The following is a 21,962-nucleotide window of genomic DNA, read 5'->3' as shown; positions in this document are numbered from 1 at the left end:
AATAAATGTTTTTAAACCGCAGTGCTGTAGAATTCCCTCCTCCGGTGATTAGTAGAGCTCTGCTTGTCACAGGTTTGGTATATTAATGTTTTCACTCGAATACATAAACGAGCCTTTAGTAACAGCTCATTCACATATTCACATGAAATTGTACAGTATAATGGATGATGGATGCACATAAACAGACTTAAATCCACATGTAGAATTAGTGACATGGTGAAGCTGTCTGTGAGAAGATGTTTATTTCACATGAATGGACGGAGTCTCCAGTGTCAGAGCTCTATAACAATCAGATATAAAACCTCTGACTTTCCTTTATCTGTTATAATACGAAATTGTAAAAACTTTTATTGTAGGGGTTCCACATCTATAACTATAAACAAATGAAATATGTAATTCATTATTAATTTTTTTTTATTGTTGGCAAATAACTGTGATATAAGAAGAATAAAGTTACGTTATTAAAATCAAATCAAATCAAATTTTATTTGTCACATACACATACATACAGGGCACGACATGCAGTGGAATGCTTTTTGCATCTGTCTGGTAAATAAGCATAAAAAGGGAATGTAATTTAGGATAAAAAAATAAACCAAAAGGAGATAGATAAATAAAAAAAGTATAAACTATATAAAAAAACAATAGAAAATATGATAGAAAATATGAAAATATAAGTGGATAATGTTATTAAGTACATAATGTCCTACTGTAAAATAACTAAAATGACTAATTGACCATTGTAAATGTTATTTATGAAGCAGACTTTAATCTTTAGATAGATAGACTTTAATCTTTAGAGAGCTCCAGTTCGATTTGTTTAATACATCGGTGCATGGGACTTTTCTATTAGAAATCCCAAGCTAACCTTTATATAGAAATGTATCATTCACAGCCAACGTAATGTTTAAAATAATTTACAGTTTAAAGCTGGATTGGTTGATAGATTTAAGTGGAAGAAACATATATCTTAAATATGGATAATATTTACATACATTTAAATATGCACTAAACCTCAAACTCGACTATGAAGCTGTTTCTGATAACTGGACATGGTTAGCTTAATTCTTAGAATATTTCTCCCAAATTCTTAAAAATGCTTTGTAACTCATGTATCGGACACTGGTTCTACTGTAGGTATACAAACCAATGTTCCACTGACTCTCTCCATCAGTTGTGTGTGAAGTGTAACTCACAAGGTAGTACACTGGGCCAATACTTTGTAGAGCACGTTTAACTGATTCCTGTCAAACAGCATTTGTCTAAAAACTTAATTTTTTCACAAATGTGTTAGTCATAACAGACTAAGAGAGAAAGAGAGAACACTTTATAAAATACAGTTTCTACTGCTAGTGTAATCTGTTGTGTGAATTCAATAATACATGCACTATATTTGAATCGAGAAAGATTCCATAAACAGTTGGCAAATTTAGCTGTAAATGAAAAGCAGCATAATTGATAGGAGGGAGATGGATCTGAAACCGAGAGAACCTCATCAGTGCTTTATCAAATTCTGGTGAGAAAAATTATATGCAGGGATAAAAAAAAAACAAAGAAACAAAAAACCCCAACACGCCCACAAGACACTAGATATATTTAAAAAAAGGCAGAGGAAAATGAAGGGCAAATTAGAGGGAAAAGGACGAGGGAACTGCTCTCGTGCTTTTTATACTGCCTCTTTAACCACTTAGTTGTGGACTGCTTACATTCATACTAAGATTTGAGTTCTGGTATTTGAGGATACTTGACTATATCATTCTTGCCCTTTAGGATGCCACCTTCAAAACCAACTCCAAATGAAGGTGACCATCTGACATCAGTGAATTAATGATGCTGTGTTGCTCAAAACAGCTTTGGATGTGACCAAGGCAGAGACCACAGTACTGAGCAGTGTTGTATAAAGTACTAGAAAGCAATACTTGAGTAAAAGTAGAAGGATCGTACTAGAAAAAGACTTTGGTAGAAGTGAAAGTTACCTTTTAGAATATTACTCAAGTAAAAGTCTTAAAGTATCTGATATATACTGTACTTAAGTATCAAAAGTCATTTTCTGATATTTAATGTACTTAAGCATTTGAAGTAAAAGTAAAAAGTAAAATCTCAGTGATTTTCGGTAGGCATAAGAGGCACTTCATCCGATAGATTCTTTCATTCCCATGTACAGAAACATTTCTTGCAAATACGGCCACGGGTGTAAACCTGTTCACCACTATTGTCGGGGTGGTCGTCTACATCAGGGGCAGCTCTTTGCCCGGTTTCATGCGGCTCTTTGCCCGGTTTCATGCGGCTCTTACGTTCATATCGAAGTTTGTATTTGTGTCTTTTTAATAAGCGTGTTCGCTTCGCTTGAGTTCAATACGGTAATTTTGTCAAACGCGCATGTGAGTCGGATGAAAATACCTAAGTTTCCCAGTAGGAGCAAGATCATTTGAGTAAACAATTTGTGTCAAGTTCGCTCTTAAAATGGCAGGGGAAAATAAAGGTGATGATCATGTGTGCCCATGTGTATAATGTGGCTCTTTGTGGTAACACAGTAAAAAATGTGGCTCTTGGTCTCTGACTGGTTGGCCAACCCTGGTCTACGGTAACTGGAGGTCCTCCAGCAGGTGCTTCCGTGGCGGTCTCAGTTTCAGCTTCGTCCTCCTTTGGCAACATTACGCTGAAATAGAGCGTGCGGAGCGTAATGCAATCTAGGAGCAGTGATTCACCAAAACTCCCTTATTGCAGTCGCACACATTTCTTCTGATTTTATTTTGTAGTAACGAGTAACGAAGATGCTTAGTGGAAATATAGCGGAGTAAAAGTATACATTTTATGTACGAAATATAGCGGAGTAAAAGTATACATTTTATCTACGAAATGTAGTGGAGTAAAAGTGAAAGTTGACATAAATTTAAATAGCGAAGTAAAGTACAGATACGTGACATTTCTACTTAAGTACAGTAACGAAGTATTTGTACTCTGTTACATTACAACACTGGTACTGAGGGTGTGATAGTGAGGTGTATTAATTATTTCCCTGTCTTTAATAAACTGCAGACATAGTTCACCAAAGCCAGTGGTGGTGTGGGATTTCATTGTGGCCTGAGACGAGGTATTGGTTTGGTTTGGCCTAGGTTCTGTAATGGCAAAATCTTAGTTACAATATACAACATTCAAAGACATTCTAGACAATTGTGTACTTTAAAATTGTAAATTTTAGCAACAAATTGTGGGCCCGCTTGACCATACTAGCCATATACTGTACAGAAGGTTTGAAGGTGCCATTAGATATTAGTATACCTGGTTACAAACTCCCAACTAGTAGCTCTTCTCTAGAGTCATTTTGGAGTTCTTTACCTTTGAAGTGCCACATTTGCTATCTCCAGGATTATTTAGAGGATGCCAATACTTTGTTTGCTCTAGTCTAAGCCTCTAGGTCTTAAGCTGTTTGCCCTCAGGTTAAGTTGAACCTCCCACTGGTGGCTTAACTCTGATCTCTATAACCCAGTTCAGAGGCTATATATCCTTTATTGGACTTGGTGAGAAGAATTTGTTCAAGAGGCCTACAAATACCAGCATGGCTTTTGCCTTCCCATCTGTACCTGATTGAGAGCACCTGGCACAATGGCATTGATCTTGACCAAGATGTTTCAGAAGACAAGAGACAGACAAAGATACACACAGGAAAAGAACATTAACTTGATTAGGCTTCCCAATGTAGCATGATTATACGATTTTTAAATTACAGACCTGCAAAGTTTACCGAGTTTACAAAACCCACAAAGCCTATAATCTACTTATAAAACAGTAATTAGTAGACATTTTGGGTACTCAACAGGACAAAACTTGAAAAAGAGAAGTTGGAATATTGATGAGTTATAGTACTCTGTTTTTTCAGTTTTGTAACAAGATGCATCAAGATGCACAAGATTAGTTATCCATCTGGTCAATACAAACATAATTATTTACAGCAAACAAAAAGCTAAAACATCTGCTGGCTTAGTGATAGATAACATCTCCTGCATCTTTCTGGGTTTTTTTTTTCTTTTTTTTTGGTCAAACTGAATTCCTGATCTTTTTTTTTTTTTTACTGGCAAGGGGTCATGGTGTTATAATGTCTGGTATTGAAAAGATGTATTTCTTTGGGTCAAATATTCATTCATTTATTTTCAGTAATCATGTTTGCATGGCCAAGATGCCAGTGAATCTGGAGTCTATCCCAGGAATAATGGAGATAGGCTAAACTGTGACCGTGAAGCAGGCCAGTAATGTGAAAACTCCTATAAAGTGTTAATACTATCGGTATGTCCATTCACTGTCTTATCAGTCATCCACTCACAAATACACACAGTGGTGTCAGTTGCACCTTCTGTATCTCATTCAAAGTGTTAACTCACACCTAGTTTAAAGAGTGCTGCGATCTAATCTATTTAAAGCATAAGCTCTCTCAGCCATGCTCTGGAGCTTCCAAAACACTTGAAAATATAATAAAGCTGTCATAGGAATATTAACTATAATGGGGTGGTGTTCTCACTTCCAAGGCTGATTATTTCCCCGAAATAGCGCATCAGAAAGCACAAGTTTTTATTCTCCTAATACCACAGCAATTTTCCAATACTTCAATTTTTTAGTTTTTATCTGTTTACACTTGTGCTTAATAACATAAAGTTTTATTTGAGATATGTTAGTTCTTCTTATCACTTACTTTATAGAATCTATAAACAGATGCTCCAGCTCTTTTTTTAATTAGACTATAAACAAAAACAGCTTGTCATATTGCAGTAAGCCCAAATTTTCCACTGGTGGAAAACTTGCTGACTGGATGCTGGAGACAACGTCTGTAAATGTTAAACATCTCGCACAACATCTCACTGTTTTCAAATGTATTATAATCCATCCATCCATCCATCCATCCATTCTCTACACTACTTATCCAACTGGGTTGCAAGGAACCTGGAGAATATCCCAGGAGACTTGAGGAACAAGGCAGGGTATGCTCTGGATGCCAGTCTATCACAGAGTCTATCATAGTGTACCCACACTATTAGTCACTATTGGACAATTTAGAGATGCCAATCAGCCTACACCACGTTTTTTTTTTTTGGTGGAGGAAGCCGAAGGACTCAACTCACACAGTGGATGGTGGAATCAAACCCCCGGCCCTGGAGGTGTGAGGCAAGAATGCTAACCAAAAAGCTCCCAGGACCTCCAAAAATCAAATATAATAACCAAATTTTAAAAAACCCTTTGTTATTAAGCATAGATTGTGGTGCATCCATACAAGTGCATCCCTGTAAATAAACTGTTCAAGTTAAATTTGATAATGTATGAGAATAAACATGGTTATATAAAGCTCTGATATGAATTCAGCAGCCCTCCTGTTAGAGTGTCTTCTAACCTTAAAACCAATCAGAGTGAAGAATTCAACAGCATTATGCTATAAAAATATCTGTAGACCTTGTGTAGGGATGGTTATGTTTCAGTGCTTCGAGCCAACAGCCAAAAAGGAAAAATAATCACACAATGTTAAACACGATGTGAGGCACTGCCAGGTTCTGGATAGAGTTACCCTGTAGGTTCCTGTATTGCAGTCTGGGGCTTTCATGACTGGCTAAACTTCATTTGCATCAGCAGGATTGCTTTCCATCTTCATATCCTGAGCTTGAAACAGGTTATTTTCAGAGAGGAAAAATTCAGCAATGGTTTAAAAATGCTGCTTTGGAAATAAAGTAGCCCCTAAAAAGTGTTCTTTCAGAATTTGTTAGGAAATATTTTTGTGAAGGAATTAGGAAATGTATTGAAAATACACACACACACACACACACACACACACACACACACACACACACACACACACACACACACACATACTAGTTTGTGTGATAACTAAGACACACTGAGCATGGAGGTGAAAGATGACGTTCTGTTCTCGGAATAGTGTAAACAGCTTTGTTTACTTCCTACAAAAGTCAAGGGCACCATAACCATTTCCAGTGCAAAAGGCAATCACTGTTCAATCTAAGCTGGAAAAACTGAAATCTGCTTCTCTGAGTTCTGTCCAGAGCAGTACAGGTCCTGGTGGCACTGTGGAATGTGTTGCCACCTCACAACCATAGGGTTCCTGGTTTGATCCTGGGCTCAGGTTACTGCATGGTGCTTTGTGATGGACTCTGGCCACATCCAGGGTGTATTCCCACATCATGCCCAGTGTTTCCTGAATAACCAACGTGAATCTGACTAGCATTAAAGTGTTACTAAAGAATGAATCATAAAATAATATTGAATCAATGCAAAATACTGCAGCTAATTAGAATGGATCTAGAATTTAGTCTGCCTATTTGTGGAACCCCTTAAATTTATTTAACCGACTTTCCAAAAAGGTTTATGGAAATTGTCCACTGAAAATGTGTCAGGCACAAACTTCAAAGTAAACTACAAGTCCAGAAACTTTGACTAAATAAATCCAATCCAATTTTCATTCAAACCAAATGGATATCATGCCTAGATTTACATTGCATTGCTAATTTTCTTAACCCCACTCCCACCTGCCAAAAATTAGTGGCTAATCTAATTGTCTTAGATCTATCTAATCTATTTAACAAATATGTAATTTAATTTAATCCCGGAGCAGAATAAAGCATTCACTGGAGCAGAATGATTAACTGTGGTAAATGTGTTACCATGTAAGCAAACCAATGTGTCCAGTCTATACCTGTGTTAATGAATTCAGCTACATGAGCTAAGTGGATAAGATACAACACCTTTGCACTAAACATTTAAGATGCGCATGAATATTTAATATTCATGGTAATATACTCACTGAAGCTGATTTACTAGGCTGTATCAAAATAGTAAATATTGTCTCTATGGCATGGTCAGTTCTTCTTTCTGGTCATTGTCATCCTCTCTATATGTCTCTCTATATTTTCTCTTCAGTCCTTCATTGAAACATTTGTAAATGCTTAAAGCAATTACATTACTATTTAGTCTGACTCATTCTTTGTACCCTGTACAGCTCTTGTACCCCAGCTTTCACGTCAGTCCTTTAAGCTTAGTTTTCATCAACCGTTCCACATTCTGTCATGTGCTATACTGAAACTTTATTTGCCTTGTTGAATTTTCCATCAAACACCCCACTTGGTCGGCAAAAACCAGGAGCTGAACTTTTAACATGCCCATGACAGATGCAATTAAAATGAAAGAAAGAATTGGTGAATGGGACAAACTTACAACATGGTGTTTAAAATCATTGAAATGATCTTTGATTGACGTAGGACCTGCTGAGTTCACTTACTCTGAGAAGTTTAAATCGGAAAGTTAAAAAGACCTGGGTATAAAGAAGTATGAAGTTTCATAAGAGTTGGGAAAGTGTTAAATCAGGGGATTCTTTCATTCTGTCCATGGAGTTGGTACTGTTTCATCCACTTAATTAAAGCCGTCCCCCTTAGACCATGAGAAGACAGGAAACATCTACTATAGGCAGTGTTGTATAAAGTATTAGAAAGCAATACTGGAGTAAAAGTACAAGTATCGTACTAGAAAAAGACTTTGGTAGAAGTGAAAGTTACCTTTTAGAATAGTAAAAGTCTTAAAGTATCTGATATTTACTGTGCTTAAGTATCAAAAGTAATTTTCTGATAATTAATGTACTTAAGTATTTGAAGTAAAAGTAAAAAGTAAAATTTCAGTGATTTTCGGTAGGCATAAGATCGGGGCAGTTCTAGGGTCTCATCTTTAGGGTGTTTTAGCCCTCAGTGAGTATTTAAAACAAGAAGAGTTTTATATTATATATTATATGACTACATAGTAAGCCAAAAGTTATGGCATTATTTAATTGCAAAAGTGGACACCAAAATTTTATGCATGATGTAATGATGCCAGTCTTGAATCAAATCAGTTCATGTATGTGTGTATTCTCTACAAACAGTGTGTCCAAAGAATGCAGTCATTAATAAAAAAAAATTCACAAGACAAAGACCAAATCAATAAATGTTATTTTTATTTAGTATTGAATGGAGTGTTTGCATTAATATTTTGTTTGCGTTATCAACTCTGGTAATAAGAATAGTGAAATGTCACTGCTTTTGGTTGCCGTCTTTGTGGCTTTCCGCTGATTAACGTTATAGATAAATGCCTCCAGCTCTGACTGCACGCTGCGCGTACCTTATTGCAGTCGCACACATTTCTTCTCATTTTATTTTGTAGTAACGAGTAACGAAGATGCTTATTGGAAATATAACGGAGTAAAAGTATACATTTTATCTAGGAAATGTAGTGGAGTAAAAGTGAAAGTTGGCATAAATTTAAATAGCGAAGTAAAGTACGTATTTAGTACATATAAAGTATTTAAATAGCGAAGTAAATTTCTACTTGAGTACAGTAACGAAGTATTTGTACTCCGTTACATTACAACACTGATTATAGGACATAATGATCTGACTTACTGTTACTGTTACTTACGTGTTCAATTTTTAACTTGAATGAATATCTATGGTCTGTGGTAGCCTAGCGTTTAAGGTGTTGGACTACTGACTGGAAGGTCAGGAGTTTGAATTCCATTTCCACAAATCTGCCACTACTGAATCCTTGAGCAAGGCTCTTAACCCTTAATTGGTCAGTTATATGAAATGAGATAAATGTAAGTCCCTCTGGATAAGGGTGTCTGTCAAATGCTGTACATTTAAATCTAAAACCGCAAGGACTGTCAGCTGAGAGACTTTAGAAGTTATCCAAGTTGTTTGTTGCATAGATGAAAGGTCTTAGTGTTTTAAGTGTTTCGCATAGAAAGCTTTCTGACAGAGAAACAGGCCGTTGTATTCGTCATAGATCCACATAATGTGTTTAAGGGTTTACTCAGAACAACAAAAGAAACTTAAGGAGATTAAAGCTGTTTTTTTCTTTTAAAAGACATTTTATCTACTAATTATTGAACCTTGTAGGAAAATCAAATGTTCGGTGAGATATTAGCCGCCTAAACAAAGAGTTAATTGGTTTTGAACACCACTGAAGATGCGACAGTGTAATTTGTCTCCATTTGTTCGAATGCGCTTTTGTTCTGTTTATTTTCAAGCGTGAGTCTAATCGGATTTTTCAGAATCTTCAACTTTTCAGTACTTAGATTTTGGCACTAGAAAAATGCAGCTGTGCTTTTTCATCTTTCAAAGATAACAGTTGACATTTTTTTGGATACTGTAGTTTTGTACCTAAGAGCTGCTGCTGCTGTATTTATATAAACGGTTCTGTGCTTAGATACCGTACCTACATGCACCCTGAACATCCCTTTAACACACTTTGTACTGTTTACCTTTACTCTTCTACACCTGTACACTGTAATGATTTATACTCCCACTGTCTGGTGTCCCCCACAGAGGATGTGCTCCTTTTTAGTCAAGGATTCTGCATCTGGATGTCTGTAAGCTGGTTTATGACCAAAACTGAATTGTACTGTTGACACATTTGATCATGAGTTTAACACTGATTCTTTTTGATTCATTACACATATTATATAATGTAATAAAAAATACCCTGTGAATATAAGAACTTAACAAAGGACACAGTGTGCTATGTGTGCTATGACAGTATCACTGTATGGCTAAATAATGCTACAGACTCGTATACTGCCATCACTAACAACCAAGAAACCTCAGGTTCTTCACTTACATGCATTACACACAGTGTTCCCTACTGCAACTCATTTGTTACTACAAAACCACAGTCAGTTCTGTTCAGCATAGACCTGTCAGACGTCTCATTCATCCTCTGTACGTTATACTGTAGTCTACTGGGGGTCGGCAGAGGCCTTTGGTCTTATCTGTCTCTTTCTTTCTGCAGGCATATCTCTGGATTTCAGGGTGCTTTAAAGAAATTCCTGGCTGTCTTATCTGGCTGCGGGGGAGAAAGAGGCCCGTTTTACGTATTGATCTTTCTCATCAATCCCTATTAGCAGCACAAACACGTGTGCAGGAAGCAGCAAGGTTTCGCTGTAGAAACACAATCCTCTCTTATCATCTCAGCAGGGATAGAGCGAATGCCAGTGCTGTTTGCTGTTTCTCATTTGTCTTCCTTTCCTTATGCTTTGACCTTTTGTCTTTCCTTTTCATCTCACTTCTTTTTTTTTTTTATTTGTTCTGTGATTAACACTTTTGGCTCGGAAAATTCGCTTTTCCTTTTCATCTTTTTAACATCTCTACTAAACCCACTGCTTTTTCCATTCATTTGCACCTAGACTTGTAGATCAGAGCAGATGATTGTCAGCACATTTATAGTGTGTGTATGTGTGTGTTCATGTGCGTGTAAATATCACAAGAGCATAAAAAAATACTTTGCTTTGCCAGCACACATTACTCATTTGTGCTTTTATGCTTCTTTGTTCAGAAAAACAGAGACATGCTCAGGGTCACTAAGGGGCTGAGTAACAATCCATGCAGACTTGCTAACCTTCAACGATCATGCAAGTTTTTTTTTTTTTTTTAATTTACTAACAGGGTTTATTAAGGATTGCACAAAAAAAGCACCTTGTTTGGTTTTGTGTGCTTGCATTATTGAATTTGTGATTCTGGAGCGATTGTGTGTACACACAGCTATTCAATTTGCACAGATATCAGTTTCTGTAAAACATTTGACTTGGCTTTAAGGAGAGTATTTTCAGATTATGCCTCAAAATGCTTCGTACAATAATATCTACACCGCTAAATATCATCAAGAGCATTTATTTTTTCCTTTATATTGTTTTTCGACACATCCTTCAGCCTTTACTAATTGTGAAATGATGCTCATGTGATAAAGTTAAGTTCACTTAAACTACCAGGAAGTGCCAAGAAAGACCTCATTTACATATTGTTTTCTACAGTATGTCTACTTTGCAAGTGACTTCACACAACCGATTATTCTTCACAACACGCCCACTTTTTTGCAGCGCAATTTCACCCCTTGACCATGCAAATTAGCATTCATTATTGTGGATGTCAGTAAATCAGGGCCTCAGTGTAGACAGAGACTTACTGACAGATGGTTTTGCACAGCTAGTAAGTGAAATTCGGACTAGCTTGTCTGTTTACATCCAGCGACACGTTTTCTCCCACAATCCTGGGTTCAAAAACCTTGTTGGAAGGTTCAGCGACAATCAAAACACCTCTGTCTCTCTGGAATTTCTGCTGGGAAAGGAGGTTTTTTCAAGAGGGAAAATGGTATTATTATGCAAGAATTCTTTTCAACCCTCCTCTGCAAAACTTGTACTGTGCACGTGGAATAAAACAATTGACAAAGCTGTCCGCTACACGCGTTTTGAGGAGACTCAGCTGCTTGCATCTGCGTGTGCATGTATGTGAGAATGCTATAAATATTATGTGGAAATTCCAAAAATTGCCTTCACTCGTGCTGCAATCACTGGCCATACAACAAACCTTCCAAAATCCCTGATTTAACAGAAAGCCTTTCATTTTAATGCAAAAGTCTTAAACCCATTCATCATCAACCTATTATACCTCCTTGCTGGCCTTAATCAGAAAGGTAAAAGAAAATCTGGAGAATACAGAAAAGAATTCACACACACACACACACACACACACACACACACAGAGACACACACAGAGGTTATTTTGGCGCCGCTATTCTCTGGAGGAAAGACTAGAGACTAGCAGGGAATGGAAATCTTTAGAAAGCAGGTAAATCATACAAAGTGCACATCATCAGAGAGGAAAGAACCTGACTACTGTAAAAGAAGAAAGTTCCACATTTACATAGTTTAGTGCACAAGGCTTTAAAGAGCTGACTGTGTGGAATTTTGTAATCTGCGAGACGTTCATTCCATCATCCAATCCCCCAAAGTTAACCTTTATCCCACCATCACAGAGAACCATGGAGCTACATTTACCTCGTCTGAGTGCTTACACAAACCACAGCATATCAGATTAAAACAAAAAAAACGTTTAGAAAGATTAAAGTTTTGAGATCCTTACTGTTAAAATATATCTGCATATACATATGGGGTTCCTCGAGAGTTCTTTGGCTAATCAAGGGGTCTTAAATCCTAAAGGTTCCTATTTAAAGATAAAAGGGAATGAAGAATTATAACTGCAATATTTTTCCTAGAACATATAGGCATAACATCAGGGATTCTCAAACTTTCTGCCTTCTGGGACTCTATTAACTTTTCAACACTTGATTTATAATTTAATAATTTACAATAATTTAATTGCCTATTAAAGCTTGTTGTCCACTGTGACCTGGACCAGGATAAAGAGCTTAGTGAAAGTGAGTGTGAGTGTTGGTTTAAACCTACTGTATTCAATTTAAGTGACCACTTAAGTAGGCAAGTAACTATAAGAACTTATTTATAAATAAAACGTTAATGTTATACTAATGATAGGTTGCGGGTTTTTTTAATCTTTTAAATAACAGACAATATCTATTCTTTTCCAGACAACGGGAGGTCTGTAGTGTATTAAAACGTACCTTCCAGTTCCCTACAGTATATATACTCTATATATGGAAGTTTGAAGCTCCATGGACCAGACTCTTTTGTCCAGCACGTCCCATGATTGGACTGATAACTGTGGGAATCTGGAGATCAGCACTTTATGTTCCTCAAACCATTCCTGAACAATTGTTGCAGTTCAACAGGGTGATTTATACCTCTGAATGAACATTGCCCAGATCACTGGCTCCTCAAGCTTACCTTCTTCCCATAGTACATCATGGTACCATCTCCTCACCAGGGATGTGACACACACACACAAACACACACACACACACACACACACACACACACACACACCTGGCCATCCACATGATATAAAAAAATATATTCATCAGACCAGGCCATCTTTTTAAATTGCTCCATGGTACAATTCTAATGCCCTATGTGCCCATTGTAGGCAGTAAGAGTGGACATTGGGTCAGTATAGACACTCTGAGTGTTCTGCAACAAGCTGTAATGGATTGTGTGTTCTGCCATCTTTCTATTACAGCCAGCAATCCTTTTTACAGCAATTTGTGCTCCAGTAGCTCTTCCGTTGGATCAGACCAGACAGTCAGCCTTGTGTGCCCACGATCCTCTTCCTGGTTTACCGGTTGTCCTTTCTTGGACCACTTTTGGTAGGTACTAACCACTGCATACCTGTAATCTTCCACAAGACCTCCCTTTTCAAAGATGCTCTGTCCCAGTAGACTAGCCATCACAAGTTGCTCAGACCCTTACACTTGACAGTTTTTCTGTCTTCAGTGTTGAAAACTGTCAAAGTTGAACACTGTTGCATGATATATCCAACCCATTTTGGGGGGAGGTGGTGTGGGGTATGGAGAGAACAATACGTCATATGTGCAGTTTAGTTTCAACCCAAATGTGGTCACATATCTGTCAGAAAAAAGTAAAGGTCATTTATCAGGAATAGGAAAGTCTTAATCTCTGTCTTTTGTCTGAATCCAAGAATTAACTTAAAAACAATCACAGGTTTCTGCCTAGGAATCACAAACAGGTATGAAACTAGGAAAAGGCCTACGAGTCGAGGTAAGAGGAGTCGGAGAAAGCTTTTGTTATGGAGATCAGAGCAATAAAGTCATTTTAGAAAGATGATCATTAAAAAATGAGATGTTTCTCCAAAGAAAGATCATTAACTGTTTTTTAAACCACTGTATCAATTAAAGGTCCAGTTTTTGTCAAGAGTGTGTGTGTCTATGACCAGAGCGTCCTTGGCTGTATGGCATGCCATGCAATCCTTGAGTCTTCCTGGTTTCTTCAATTCAAGGTTTATGTTTATACTTTATGACCCAGAACTCTGCTTCACTTTCTGGTATAGTAGTGGGCTGTATAGACAAACCTGTTTGGACGTTTTAACAGTTCTTCTAGAGGGCATGGTGTCAGTTAGTGGAAGAGGAAGGCCTGTAATTGTTATTCCATTAGCAGGCAGCAGAGACATTACAAACTATTCCTTTAATCAAAACAGAATGACTCGAAATGACTTAGTGATTGACGAGCAAGGGTTTTAATTTTTTCGTGTGTTTTCACTATTAAAAAGGTCCGTTTTTTCCCCCAAAATCTTTAGTTCAGTTGCTTTGTATCAAATGTATAGATCTCAGAATAACACAGTAGAAGAACTACAACACAGTGCAATGGCATGACACAGTGTAGCTGGAGGTGTACGGAAAGTCAGCGTGTCTCCCGTGGCCTCGCTTCACTCTGGACTCACACAGCCTCTCCATTTAGGTGCAGACACTCTGCTACCACTTTATCCATGAACCCAGTGAAAGGTAAGGGAGTGAAGTGAAGAAGAAGAGGAATAGGGCCATATCCACATTACACAACGTTGCTCTTTCACCTATGCATTAGAGGAATGAATCACTTTCACACTTCATATCCTCTTCATCTCAGTTTAATGGCTTGGGTGATAGCTCATTTTTCTTATGTGTAATATGTTGAGGCCGTGCAGAGATACCGATCCGATTGGCTCTTGAACACATGGATGTGAGAATGGGAAAAAGATAAGATGATATAAAGCTGGTCTGTTCATTATTACATCTGTGAACTGCATTACCTATAATAAGTCACCCATAAGTCTAACCGACACTGCAGCATTTCTGTAATTTTACTTATGGGCAGAAACAACCATTTTTTTCCATTCTGGCTTCATCTCTCTTTCTCACTTTACATTTCCATTTTTCCCCTGACTTCCTTTTGCACCCATTGACCATTTGTAACAGTCAGACAGTAAAACAATAAGAGAAAGCTCAGCTTACATGCTCATGCTGTCAAGTTGGTGGAGTGTCTTCATGCCTAAAGAACAGTTATCTCTCTCTCTCTCTCCCTCTCTCTCTCTCTCTCTCACACACACACACACACTCTCACTCTTTCATGCACACACTTATAAACACACGTTGAACAAGACCACACACTTACTGCTGCTCGCTGAAAAGCTCCCCTGGTATACGTGCCTCCTCCTCGATACGTGATGGCAGGAATCTCCTTATTGAAAAGTGCGCACTTGTGCTGGTGAGCTTTGGGTGCTGAGATGTAGTCCACCCTGGTCAGCACATGGTTCTTTGAGCTGAAGGTGATGAGGGCAACACGTGTGGCCTCAGACGCCACTGGGAAATCCGAGAGCATCTTCCGCACAAAGTGCAGCTCATTCCTGAAGTTGGTTGCACCAACACTGGAGGACTCATCCACAAGGAAGACAAGTTCAAGGCGACCGGCACGCTCACGCAGCAGACGCACATTACGCTTGAAGGTCTGGCCCAGACGTTCTATTTTGCTCTCTGCGCTTTCTGAGATGTTGCGGTGGCTCTGAGATGGAATGGTGGATCCACTTGTCCTCAGCAGGCTCCAGATCACCAGCGAGAACCATACAGTCACTAAAAACCAAGGAGCAGCCATAACATCCGAGCTGCAGGAAGGTGAAAGTGCCAGCAGTGACTTCCAGAAAAGGAGAATTAGTTATATCAGTCTGCTGCACACCTCCTCTCCCTGTGGCTTCTTGTTTTCTCTTTCTCTTCTAATAATTTAGTTGAGTAGTCAGTGTGTGGCAAGGCAAATCCTCTCCTCTCACCGCTCCAGTCTCAGGCGTCTGGGGAGTTTCTGCATCTCAGCAAGCCTTCAAATACTTCCCTCCCTCTCAGAATCGTTTCAAATGAGAGAGGAAGAGAGAGAGTGGGGGTGAAAAAAAGTTCCACGAGAGACGGAGAGTAAGGGAGTGCATGCGTGTCCGTCCCGGGGTGAAGGAGAGAGGGAATGAGAAGAGTAGACTGAGAGTAACTGTGAGGAGAGAGTAAGAGGGAGAATGCAATCTCAGCAAGAGAGGAAAAAAGGGGCAGTTACAATAAATGTCTTTCCCTCCGCTCACTCTCTTCTTCTGGTTGTTCAGCAGAGCCTGAGTGAGATTTTGTGTCACTGGATCACACTAGTTTGCCTGTCAGTCTGTCAGCATTCCCAAAGAAAACATCAGCACCCAGTCTGCTGATCAACTCCATATGTCTGGCACTCACCACCTCTCCTACACACACAAACACACACACACACACACACAGAGCACAACACACTGTGCCTCCCAGCAGATACCAAAAGAGCCATCGCTAATGAGAAACACTGAGAGAAAGAGAAAAGAAGACAGACACAGGGAGAAAAACAGACAGACAGACTAAGAAAGTGCCAGACAAGAATGAAGCTGGTACAAAAAGACCCAAGGGAATGAAAATGGATTAGTTAAACCCTTAAAAAGACAAATTGCACTTAAAATCCAAATCCAAAAATTAAGTTCCAAGCCTGGCTTAAATTCACTAGACCAAAATTGCTGGTTTAGATCTCAGCAAGCAAAACACTCAATTTTTTTTTTAACAATCTTACTTAAATAACTTACAAGGATTTGTAGCTCAGTGTTTTTAATTCCATCACTATATTCAACCTGGTTAAAACCCACATCGGGAAAAGGTAGGAATGGATTTGCTTTTAATATAACTTAAGTTTGGAGAACACTCTTCAGCTAAATCTTAAACTCTTAAATCTGAAAAACTATGAAAAAAAAGAGAACTTCAAAGCACAGATAACACACAGGAACGAAGCCTATAGGAAACTACGTTGTTTTGAAAGATCACCATTCTATGTAGACTCTATCACTTCCTCCTTCTTCCCCTGGGTGCCTTATGGGGAGAAAATTCTGCAGAAAGACAACAGACCCCCAAGATTTCCCCACAACCCCCACATCACACACACACACACACACACACACACACACTGTTCCATTTGTGATTTTATCTGTAACCAAAACAAACTCATGTATACGTCACAGGGTGTTAGGGGTGCAGACACACGGTTGAGCTGTAGATCTAGTTTCCATGTCAAAACTGTAAAAAAAAAAAAAAAAAATTGTTTGGATTTAGAGAGTAGATAATCCCTTACAATAAGTGACAGGAGAGGAAAGCGAGCATGTATTCTTAACATCAGCTACCGACTTTCAGCTGGAGGTTCAGCTCAGGCAATATGCGTACCGTCAAAGACCTGCATGGAGAAAATGAGGAGATGGAGACGGACTGTGAGGAGAACAGAGGAGTGACAGACTGAGGTGAATGATGGAGAGATAAAGGAGGCCACGGCAGGGTCAAAAAGCACAGGATTTCCTATGGAGATTGGAAGCAGGCAAAAGTATTCGAATATGAATTTCATGTATTCGAATTATACACCTCACATTTAACAAATAAAGGTTTTTTTTTATCAGTTTCATTTTGATTCTTTTTAGTTTCTTCCTAATGTTACTAATAATATTAGTAATAATAATACTAATATTAATACTAATACTAAAAAACCAACTCAAAGATATAAGGGCAAAGCATCAGGCATTCTTAGGGAACAGGAGATGTTTTCAGAACTGTCAAGCAAATAAAGTTTTAATGTTAATTTCTAGTTTTCTGATGTTCCTAATAAAGAGGCCGGCGAGTGCATATGTAGAAATTTAGCTATATTAGTAGAACTTAAACATGCTTATTGTATCTTCATTTAACTCTCCGGCCTTCGTCTTTGTTTCTTTCCCGACCACGAGCGAAGATACACGACTCACTAAACGCTTAGTTCCCTCTCTCTAAAATTTGTATTTTTTAAAATTGAATTTTTATATTTGTATTTTCAGCTCTGATGTTTTTGTAGACAAGCAACTCACACACTCTCACACACACACTGAGGTCAAAGACATGTTCTCTCGTGTTCTGCTCCACAGCCTCATCTTGTGCCAAACAATGAAATATCCCTGCGCAATAAAACAGCTGGCACACAAACAATGTAAAACAGTGAGTATTAACTAGCACTGAATCTGTTCAAACTTTCATCAAATCTTTATATTTTTTTCCAGTTAATTAGTGTGTAACGACTTCATTTTGTTAGCAGTTCCTTGGGTAACTTCATATCTTATGTTCTTATGTGAACTGAATTGCATTCCATTTGTTAGGACTTTTCGTTTCTGCCTAATTTTGTTCCTACAGATGTTTACATTATGACTTCAACACTAATGAGTCATAATTCAAATAAAAATTACTTTTCCAACAAAGTAAAATGAGCAAATCAGTAAAGAAAGCAAACTATTACATAATACACAACTTAACAAAAACATAATGAAGGCTTTCATTGAAAGCAGGCAAAAATGTGAATATGAATTTCATATATTCGAATTCTAAACATTTCATTAATAAAGACTACAGTATGAATGCTTTCGATAGTAATTACTGTAAGTCTGGTTACACAATAATTACAGTAGAGCTGCTGTCTATATAGAAATATAAACCTTCTGCACAACAACACAACACCTATTTGGCATGTAAAGTGTAGGACGTAAAGTGTAGGACGTACAATGTTGTCTTTATATCTGGCAGAACAGCGTCCCCTACAGGCCATTTGACTCCACTCACATGTAATCATTAGGTACATAAAAAAAGCAGCATTTTTGAGCAAACAGTCATATTTTTCATAATATAAATTCATTGCGTTCATTTCCAAGGTAAAACCAGCTTCTTATGTTAGTCCTAAACTTGGGATTTGGGATAAACTTGTGAAAGTGACGTGACATACGGCTAAGTACGGTGACCCATACTCAGAATTCGTTCTCTGCATTTAACCCATCCAAAGTGCACACACACAGCAGTGAACACACACACCGTGAACACACACCCGGAGCAGTGGGCAGCCATTTATGCTGCGGCGCCCGGGAAGCAGTAGGGGGGGTTCGGTGCCCTGCTCAAAGGCACCTCAGTCGTGGCCGGCCCGAGACTCGAACTCACAACCTTCTTGTTACAAATCAGACTCTTGTTTTTAAGGGTACTTCAAAGCGGCGTAATATTTTGGTGTTCATGCCCTCGGTGTTGAGGAGCCTTATTCAACATCTTTCCTGCACCCAGCTGCATTATCTTAGACTTTGTTGTGAGGAAGGTAAAAGTGCCATTTTACTAAGTTAAACTATTTTTATACTGTGAGGGATTTTCAGGGAATGTTGCCCTTGTTTAGAAGTATTAGCTCAGTGTTAAAGGTATCTAACACCTTTACTAATCAGAAGGTTGTATGTTTGTGTCCCATGTCCAGCAAGCTGCTGCCCCTGAGCAAGGCCCTTAACCATCAGTTGTATAAATGTAATCAGTCTGGATGAGGGAGTCAACCAAATGTATTTGTGTGTTATTGTTTTCACCTGAAACCATTTTAGGTTTTTTTAAGACCACAAGAGGGTCATTTTTTAAATCAACTCTAGTTAGGTATTAATTTTTTACTCTATATTTTAGAAGAATTTACTAGAAGTTTAGTTTTAACTCCTGAAAAGTTTCAACTCCCAGAAAATAGTTCATTTAACTTTGTGCTAGAGTTTATAGGATGGTCACGCAAGTATACACTCATATGTAGTTCATATCACAAACTCACAAACTTTATTCGAAAGGCCAAATTTTGCTGTGATAAAGTCCTCACTTTCATAGAGAACAGTGCTGCTAAATCAATGAATATGAAAAGAGAGAATTAAACCCAAAACCCTAACCCACCAGGAACAATTCTAACCCACCAGGAACAATGTGGATGAAAAAGTAATTGTTCAGGGCATCCATCCAACTATTTTCTGTTCTGTATCCTAGACAGGGAGCTTACAGCATCTCGTGGGACATCCTGGATGGGGTGAGAAACCATTACAAAGCACAATAACACAAACCTTTTAGGGATGCAGATCAGACTATGGCATGAATCCTGTACCTGGAAGAACCCCCAGGAGTACAGTGAGAACATGCAAACTCCATGCACACACACTGGGCTGAGGCAGGAATCAAATCCCCAACCCTGGAGGTCAAACATGTTAACCCATTCCATGATTCTTATCATTCGGTTCATCTCCTTTCTGCTTTTATGACAGTGCGCACTCGAGCTGGCACGGACTCTACAGCTATGTGCAAAAACTTATGATCCATTTGAGATCAAATTCATCAGTGTCATCTAAGCACGCACTTCAGGAGAGGAGATTAGGTAGATTAGGAATGATGAAAATCTGACCCTTTGTATAAAGTAGTTACCATGTACACAATTCAGTACATGTAAATAGAAATGTTATAGAATCTTAAATATATTAAATACTGTATACTAAGCAGCACTATTGTTTATTTATTTATTTATTTATTTATTTTATTATTTAAAAATCTGTAATGTAATATAGATCGTGTTGTCTGCACGGTCTCGTATTGCAGTTTTTATGTACACATGGCCTTTATGTAGCTAGATTAACTTTTTAGTCCTTAGCTCTGTGTTGATTTATGTCTCCTCAGTTACCTCAGACTTGCTCATTGGGGATAAATACAAACACATTTAAATAGGTAAATATGTCTATTATTAATATTAATCTACAACTTTTATATAATATTGATATTTGTATTATATTCAACTTTTTTGTATTATGTTTCTTATGTTCTGTAAATCTGCTTTGAGACGATGTCCATTGTTAAAAGCTCTATGCAAATAATATTGAATTGAATTGAATTGATTTGATTTGAATTGAATTGAATTGAATTGAATTGAACTGAACTGAATTGAATTGAATTGATTTGAATTGAATTGAATTGAATTGAATTGATTTGAATTGAATTGATTTGAATTGAACTGAATTGAATTGAATTGAATTGAATAGTAGCTCTGTGTCTTATGTATGTAGCACCAGAGTCCTAGATGAATGTAGTGTCAGTGTCTGAAACCCTACTGTACTGTACAATGTAAAAAAAAGTGTAGCATGTTTGTGTTTACATTTTTTGACCAGTGGATGGCAGTGAGAAGAACAGAAAGGAGAACAAGGTTGTTAGGTCTGATCATGTCTTCAGCAGGTGGACGGCTGTACTCCAGCTATAGACTGCTCATTACACTAAATACTTTATCACTGGTTCTCAAAGATGGTGTTTTTTTATGATTTAATACAGTGGTTGAATTCACAGCTCAACCCACATTATTCTATTTATTATCTAGTTCTGTTTTCCAGCCTGTTTGACTGATCACCTGATTTCAATGGGTTTAATTCAGACCCCCAATAACCCTAAAATAAGTCTGTCTGTAAATCATATCAGCTTGAATGCTCTATGCTCTGGCAGTTGAAGGTTCAGGAACAGAAGGTTCTATGGCTCTAATAACTAGCCTAATATTTAAATAGGATTTTATCCCAAAAATAAATCTTTACTCAGGGGTCAGTGGAATTTATTTTAGAGACAAAGACATCCTTGGCTACAAAAAGGAAAGATTTATTTGAAGGCTGTCATCATCACCAGGTTTCTCTTTAGCTGACTAGCTGCCTTTTTGGTTTCTTTGGCTCATATTGAGGCATGTTACTGAATGTGAAAAGGACAGAAAGTCCATCACTGTTTTGAGGAAATCTAATTTATCCCTCAGATTGTTTTCATCTGTTTCAGGCTTCTTTAAATCTCACAATGAGTTACTGCTGCATGATTATTTGTTTAAAATTCTGTCAACATTTTTTCACGTACACAATCATACACAGTACAGCTTGCTGTAAAACTCTTTCTACAACCGACCATGTTTTAAAAAGCCACAGGAAAAAATAGTAAAAAAAAAAAAAGTAAATTAAAATGTTGCCATTGTCCTTTGCTTGCTCACCACAGCAGATCATACAATTTGCAGGGAATCGAGCCCAGGCTGTGGTGGTGAGAGCTGGACCACCAGGGACCCCAAAAGTAAAGTAAAATAAAATAAAATAAAATAAAATAAAATAAAATAAAATAAAATAAAAATAAAGATTAATGTAGAATTTACTACACAATAAAATGGGATTCGGATGTATTAGGAAAATGTAATAGACAAAATCTAGGAAAAAATAGCGTGTGAATACAGTGACTTGTGGAGTGGTGACATGAACAAATATGAATATAGTATTGTTGGTGTTTATTTATAGTTCTGTCATTTCTGGTGTGCAGTTTAAGACTGAAGAAAGGTTTCATTTTTACAGAGACACATTGAGTGCTTCAATCCCAGCAGTCAACAG

General features: G+C 37.7%; 1 protein-coding gene across 5 annotated transcripts in view; it reads right to left on the bottom strand.

The window, feature by feature from the left end:
- svep1 (sushi, von Willebrand factor type A, EGF and pentraxin domain containing 1) overlaps positions 1-15,855 on the bottom strand; it is a 112,553-nt gene extending 96,698 nt beyond the window's left edge. For 3 of the 5 annotated variants that reach the window (XM_060874919.1, XM_060874918.1, XM_060874921.1), the window contains exon 1: positions 14,876-15,855. In XM_060874919.1, the coding sequence (XP_060730902.1) occupies positions 14,876-15,352 (477 nt within the window). In that variant the 5' untranslated portion in view covers positions 15,353-15,855. The remainder of the gene's footprint in view (positions 1-14,875) is intronic. The other 2 variants (XM_060874920.1, XM_060874922.1) reach the window with 1 other exon arrangement.
- Between the last annotated feature and the right edge of the window lie 6,107 nt (positions 15,856-21,962).

Source organism: Tachysurus vachellii, chromosome 7, assembly GCF_030014155.1.
Source record: "Tachysurus vachellii isolate PV-2020 chromosome 7, HZAU_Pvac_v1, whole genome shotgun sequence".
Taxonomy (NCBI): domain Eukaryota; kingdom Metazoa; phylum Chordata; class Actinopteri; order Siluriformes; family Bagridae; genus Tachysurus; species Tachysurus vachellii.
This window is presented reverse-complemented; position numbering and strand designations above follow the sequence as displayed.